Source organism: Arthrobotrys flagrans (genome assembly GCF_004000055.1).
Source record: "Arthrobotrys flagrans strain CBS H-5679 chromosome Unknown unitig_3, whole genome shotgun sequence".
Taxonomy (NCBI): domain Eukaryota; kingdom Fungi; phylum Ascomycota; class Orbiliomycetes; order Orbiliales; family Orbiliaceae; genus Arthrobotrys; species Arthrobotrys flagrans.
The window spans coordinates 3,619,724-3,626,874 of NW_027137547.1; the positions used below are offsets into that span (position 1 = coordinate 3,619,724).

Consider the following 7,151-nt stretch of genomic DNA (forward strand, 5'->3'; position numbering starts at 1 on the left):
TACCTTCCTGCGCAATTGCAAGTGCAGCCTCTATTCCTACTATTTCATATACTAGTGTTCAGATTCCATAAACGGTATGGATATGTTTTAAAGGTATCAATCTTAAATGGCGGCTAACATGACCGATACTTCGAAGAAATAAGAATAGTATATGTATAAAACGCTAAAGACAGTTAAAACATGACTCCAGAATCGCGTGGTAATTGTCATCATGATCACCGTTACATTGCCTTCGTCACTAACTCGCTTTCGATTATTTACCCTCTGCAGCAGCCTTGTATTTCGCTAAAATCGGCTCCAGCTTCGTCTTCGCTTCCCCAAAGTGACCATTCACATCCTCAAGTCTTTCCTTCAATTCATCATCCAGCGTCTTCATTTGGGTGTCCTTTTCTGCTTCGATAGCTATTATAGCATCTGCTTTCTCCCCCCTTTGTTTTGCCTGACTAACGGCGATTGCCTTGTCAGCTTTGCCAACGGAAGTATTAACCTGGTGGTAGAGTTTGAACAACGACGCTTGGGTGTTCGTCAACGTTTCCAAGATGCCGTCAGCATATGCTAGTTCACCGTGCAAAAGTTTGAGGTCTCCATCATAATCCGTCGGATTCTCCGGCAAGTCCTCGATAATCTTTGCTACGCACTGCTCTATCTCATCGAAGAAGCCGAACTCGAGGTCGAGACCTGGAATCATACTTTCGTCAATGACGGTCTTCAAGGCCTTTGCACGTTCGTGACCTTCAGTAGCGGCCTTCACGACTGCTTTCTTTTCTTCTTCGTCAAAGTACTTCTTTGCATCTCTTAGTTTGGCGTAGTTGCTAGATGCATAGAGTGGCGTTAGAACCGTACTCTTATACCGCTTGTCCCGATCCGCGATTGCCTCTTGTAGTTTCATATAATGTGCTTCCATGACATCATGTAAATCAAGCAGTGCGACTAAACAATCTTGAAGGTTCGGCTTGCTGCTGCTAGAATCAAGTTTCTCTCTTCCGGATGATGCGGTTTTGATTAGCGTGAGGAGAGCCTTTTGCTGTTTCTTCAGCTCTACTATCCTCTCCTGGACCATATTGTAGACTGGCGTGAAAACCTCTTTGTTGAACTTATCGAACTCTTCCTTTTCTTGCTTCTCCTTCAAGGCGTTCTGCTCAATATTGAACTGTTCGTCGATATCGTGAAGGTCCTCGTAGAGAATCTTCTGTTGTGAGTAGAGCTCTTCGGTATATTCGTCATGCTCGGATTTTGCCCTATCTCTTTCGGCCTCGTTCTTGTTCCGGATCTTCTTGGCTTCAGTTTCGAACTCTTTGCGCATTGTATCCATGTGGGCAAAGTCCTTTCCAACCCTCTCAAAGGCAGCGCGGATAGGAACAATAATTTGTAATTTATCAGGTATTCCATCTCGAGATTGCCCAAGAATTGTTGATAAGACGGCGATATCCATTTTTGACTTCTTAGGAGCACCAATCTGTTCTGGTGGTATGGATTTGACATGTATTGGGGAGCTTATGTCGAGTACAATGGGTTGGGACGGAGTTGATTCTGGCTCCGGAGTAACTACTACATAACCTTGGCTCAAAGTATCCGCACCGGATATACTTGGTCGATCTTGACGTCTTTGAGGTTCTTGCTGTGGCTCGGGAATTTCTATTTGTCTTAGAGGCTCATTACGAGGTGGAGAAGTGGGAGGATTGTATCTTTGCGGTCCAGGTCCGGGGGTACCACGCTGCATATTTGGATCTTGATAGTCATTTTGGGGGAAATTTGCGCTATGAGCGAGCGGGCTTTGGAAGGGGTTTGTTTGAGGGGGGCTCTTGGCTTGTAGTGGAGCTGGAAGTTCTGACTGGATTGGATGAGATACTGGTTGTTGGTATGGATCCCTAAGCTGTGCCGGACTTTGTGTATGAACTGGTGGTTGTTGGTATGGGTCCCGACCTTGCGCTGGGCTTTGCCTATAAGGTTGTGACTGTTGATACGGGTCTCTAATCTGCGCTGGACTCTGTGCCTTGGGTGGCGGCTGTTGATACGGATCTCGTAATTGAGACGGACTTTGGGTAACCGTCGGAGCCTCGACAATATGGTCGTACTGGGGTGGCGGCTTTTGGTACATCATTTGGTTCTGAGGTGGACCTTGAATATCAAACTGACCGGGTGGGATAGACTGCCTGTGCTGTAGTGGGGTGGCTTGGAACTCTCCTGGAGCCGAACTATTATTTGGTTGGCTTTGTTGACCCGGACCTCTAGAGTCACGCCATTGCTGTGCAAGAATAGCAGCTTGCTGGGCCAGAGAAGCTTCATTTAGTTGAGCAGAATCGGGGCTAGTACTGTGGTCAGATGAAATAGGGGGCTGATGAGGATTCACATTTGGCGGACTCGCAACGAACGATTGACGTTTGACATTAAGAGGTTGAACCGGGGCTGGTTGTGTTTGGACTTGTAGCTCTGCAGTGAGGGGAGCGGGCTCTATTTGGCTACCCCAAGTATCGCTGTGGTGGACGAGTGGTTTGATGGGTTCCTCAGGGACGGAGTATGGTTCTGCAGGATTTTGAACCGAACCCCTAAGTTCGTTTGGAGGTGGCTGTTGGTTAGACGGTTGCTGATGCTGAGGTTTCAGTGGCTGGACCTCTTCATCAATCGTGTATGGCAATCTATGCTCCACCGATGATGGTGAATGATTGCCCTTTCGACCGCTTGCCCTAATTGCCTCGATCGCATTCGTCAATGGGGAGTCGATGCTATCAAATGTATTATCTCGTCTAACGTTCGGATCATGCACCGGACCAGCCGTCTTTCGAGGACCGTCATATGGATCAGGACTCTCTGTGGTATATGGACGGAGACGACCTGCGAAAGTGTGGCCCTTGCTCACGTCCGAGATGTAATCTTGGAAAGATGCATCTGAATACCTATCTCCTCGTGAATACGTTTCATCCTCCATGAACTCGGTAAAAATCCGTAGAGACTCTACACTTGATTTTGCTGACGCCTCACGAACGATCATTCTGACAAATTTTCGGATTGATTCTTTATAGTATGGATCGAGATCCGCAGGTATTTCCATAGACTCTAGCCCTTCGCTAGGGACGGGGGCTTCCGTCGAAGCATCTGCCGTATTTGTTAGCATCCCTGCTTGATAGTGAATACAATAGCTATAACCTACCTTTGGTTGCTAGTGTCACATGTTCCGCTTCTTGGATGGGTGGGCCCTGGACTATCTGGATTTCTAATACAATTTTTAAATAGGCACCGCATTTATACATGTTCTCAGACGAACTTACGCTCAATAACCGGCCCAGGAGGCTTTTGTACTACAATTGACCCATCCAACGATTGGTGGTGCTGATGGCTGATCATAGGCTGATCATGTTGATTAGTAGGGGAGGATTGAATACGTTCCTCCTGGTACACCTGGGGTTTCTGGGGCAATGGAACAGCGTTCTGTCCGTAGTTATCAATGGGGGGCTGAATGATACTGCCTTGTCCATGCTGTTGTTGCCCATAGGGGTCCAAAACATTTGATACTGGAGGTACGAATCCGCCTTGTTGGGGAGGTAATTGCTGATTGTGCCCATATGTATTTGGAGGTTGTACAAACCCAGGAGGTTGATATGCAGTTTCGTGTGGGGATTGGTGCTGTTGGGGAATTTGAGCTGGCGGAGACTGGGTCGGTTGGTTGTACTGATGCATAGATTGGTTTGGGGACTGGTTCTGAAGGGGGTATCCTTGCTGCTGGGCTGCCGCCTGCTGTTGCTGTTGCTGTTGCTGTTGCTGTTGCTGTTGCTGTTGCTGTTGCTGTTGCTGTTGCTGTTGCTGTTGCTGTTGCTGTTGCTGTTGCTGCTGAATCTGTGCCTGTACCTGTGCTTGAATATGCTTCTGTTGTTCCTGCTGTTGCCGCAGAACTTGCTCCTCTTGCTGCTTCCGTAACTGCTCAGTTAATGTATATGATTGACTGGTTTGTGAGCTACCAAAACCTTCATTGTATGCATTTGGGCCAGTAGGTTGTGCAGGACCGTTAACGGGTTGCTGCTGCGGTTGCTGCTGCGGTTGCTGCTGGTATTGGGCCTGGCCGGGGTTATACCCACCGGCGAGCTGCCCCCCTTGAGATGGCGAGGACGTCCTGTAAGGCTGTTGGAGATTTTGGATTGCAGGGTGCTGGGGTTGAACTTGAGGGGGAACATTCGGAGGGACAAAGTTTTGGAACTGCAAGCCAGCCTGGCCACCTGATTGAGGTCTATCTGTTCCCCATGATCCCAGGGCTTGCTGGTTAATCTGGTGTCCTGCGGGCTGTTGTGGAGCACCACCCGTTGGTGGCCTTTGTGCTTGGGGTGAACTATGAATTCCTGGTAACTGCGAAGGAGGAACAAACTGTTGTTGCGTCTGTGGTTGTGGTGGTGGTGTCGCAGCCGCCATTTCAACAGCTTGATTATCACCAGGGACCTCCGCTGCAACTTCATGCTGCTGATTTGGCTTCGAGGCATCATCGTCATCGTCACCGTCGAAGTCACCGTAGTGTTCCCAGTCGCCAATTCCACCACTAGCGAATCCAGAAGCAGAAGTTGTAGGCTTTTGAGGTAGGTTTTGAGCTGCTTGAGGCTGTGAGTGCGAGGTGGGTGGCGATAAAGGACCCGGGGCAGGAGTCTTCAATGCACCAGCAGTTGCCGCAAAGAAAGTTGCAGAGGTAGCAGGACGTTCTGGCTTAGGTGCTGCTGGAGGAGGAGGTGTCGCTGTTGCATATGCAGAATGATATGGCTCAGTTACGGAAGCTATGGAGTATCTTTTATTATGGCCCGGGTCTACACCATGGGTTTGAGCTTGTTGATGGTTTTGGGCCCACTGCTGAGCTATGCTCTGTGCATGATCCGCATGGTTGGTAGGAGGATAATTCGTAGGCCATGCTTGATGCCCAGGCTGGGCCGGCTGCTGCTGCTGTTGTTGGTTCAGTCCCGGATTGAATCCCTGGGACGAAGAGCCTCCATATGGTGCCTGATTATTTCCCGAGCCCTGGTTGTTTAGGTTGAATCCCGATGCATTGAATCCGCCTTGTCCATAAGGACTTTGCTGAGCAATCCCGGCACCAGATGGCTGCCCGTACGCAGCGGGAGGCTGGTGCACGTTAGATGGAGGAGGAGATTGATATTGCCCAAAGCCTGGACGATTGTTCGGATTGGAATTAAAAGCTTCCTGTTGGGGAAACTGAGGCCCCGAAACGCTACCGGCATATGTCGCTCCAAAAGATGAACCTCCAGAATTCTGTCCAGGATAAGAGAATCCGCCTCCATGTGAAGCCTGCTGCTGCTGTTGAGGTGGTTGGCCACCATATGCATTGGTATTGAGGAAACCACCAGCAGGTTGATACCCCGCGTTTCCTCCAAAGCCAGACGAATTTACATTGGATTGGAATCCAGATGGCGTAGGATGCCCAGGTACACCAGGTTGGCCATGTTGACCATATTGGCCCTGAACGCTCTGTTGAGGAGCCCCAGCATTCCACTGCGGCGCAACTCCCCCATGAGGTACGTAAGGGCCATTCGTAGGTGCCTGAGGAGCAAACGAAGGCGGGGTCGCGAAATTCGACGTAGTGGTAGGAGTATTGTTTAGATAAGAGCTTAAGTTAACGTTTTGCTTATCTACGAATAGTAGCGAGTCGTCAGTACAGGTAGCCCCTCAAGCTTACGAATTCTTATCGAGACACCACATGTATACATCTACCTCATGGGCTCGCGCTACTCTAATGTCTCGGTGTCGCATGTCTGGTTTAAGAACTTGACTTACTATTAGGATACGGGTTCACTCCAGTCGCGGTTCCTGGAATTATGCCGCCTGGCGGGACATGCTGCTGGAAGCCGCCGTACATGTCGACAGCTAGTTAACGTTCCCAGAAACTTAGCTATTTGGGCCGAACTTTCTACCGTTGCCAGTTGTAAACCATGGGGATAAGAAGTCTTGGAGTAAATCTAGATCGGGAGATAAGAGAGGAAGGTGCTTCCAAGCAATCAAGTACCGGTCTGCAGCCTGATTTTCCTACAGCCAACTGGCCTATGAACTGCTCCAGAGGGTCGAACTTGTCAGCACTTTCCTCAAACAAGCATCCTTGCGGCTGAACAACGGCTGAAACGAGGGAAATTGAACTGCGCTCAAGCCTTTTTGTGTTGTAAGGCTGGCAACGCAATTCGTGTTTCTTGATGCTGTGCTTGAGCTTCGTATAAACTGCTTCCAGCTTTCGATGCTTAGGCGAATGTGCGGCCGAATACGCTGGTACCATGGTAGGATAGTGGCTTCAAGGTTGCCCAGCTTGGTGAGACAAAATAATTGGCCACTAAATTATAAACATATTCGTCACCATCCGGAAACTTAACACTTCTCTTAACTTGATATATTGAAGCTAAGTGGATCTTACAATACCTACTTGGCTCCAATTCACTTTTCTTGCCCTTCTTTGCCAAAACGGCTTTTTATGCCGGGATTGTTTCTATAGATTAGTATATATATTACTAAATCTTTATAGATGCTGAGGGAAAACTTTATCTACGTCAGCGAAATTTACGCTCCAGTCTCTTAATGCGCCATGTAAATTAAAGCTCGTCTAACTTGATCATCCAACTTCGTTAAATTTATAACCTCCATCGTATATTATATTATGTTCATGCACGCCATAACAAAGGCACTTTTGTAGTTAGAACGAGTCATTTTCCCCTTCTGTATGCAGCGATCTTGCTTTTATTTCCAAAATACACAGAGTCCCGTATTCAAGGAATCATATGATCATTAGACATAGTCCAACCTTTCGCAAAGTGTGCTCTATTTGCAGATCCCAGAGCTGCACTTTTCGAATTCAAAGTTTCATGGATTGGACATAGCTCTAGCCGTGGGGGTCAAACGCTTGGGATATTACTCTAATCGGAAAACTTTATCAGCATTAATTGTTTCACACAATGCGCAAGGGTTGGAACTTTGGAAAACTCGAAGGAAATCTGTATCAGGGATTTGGAACCGACTGGCAGAGAACTCCAGCTGAATCTCGCGAATCGTATGCACAAATATTACAAAAACTCCATCTTTGACGCCCCATTTGCCTCTGCTGCTCCGAGCTTAGGCACCTGGCAACGGCCAAGTGGATCTGAAGAGACGAACTTAGGATCGGTAAAGGAAAATCGGCGGATGGC

The 7,151-nt window shown here is 48.2% G+C and overlaps 1 protein-coding gene across 1 annotated transcript; it reads right to left on the bottom strand.

Annotated features, from left to right (window-relative positions):
- Window positions 1–253: 253 nt before the first annotated feature.
- DFL_002438 (uncharacterized protein) lies at window positions 254–5,842 on the bottom strand (the record flags this gene model as incomplete). The annotated part of the gene is made up of 4 exons (XM_067631224.1): window positions 254–3,093; window positions 3,149–3,211; window positions 3,267–5,615; window positions 5,761–5,842. The coding sequence occupies 4 exons, from the start codon at window positions 5,840–5,842 to the stop codon at window positions 254–256; spliced, it is 5,334 nt and encodes a 1,777-aa protein (XP_067493791.1).
- Window positions 5,843–7,151: the final 1,309 nt, after the last annotated feature.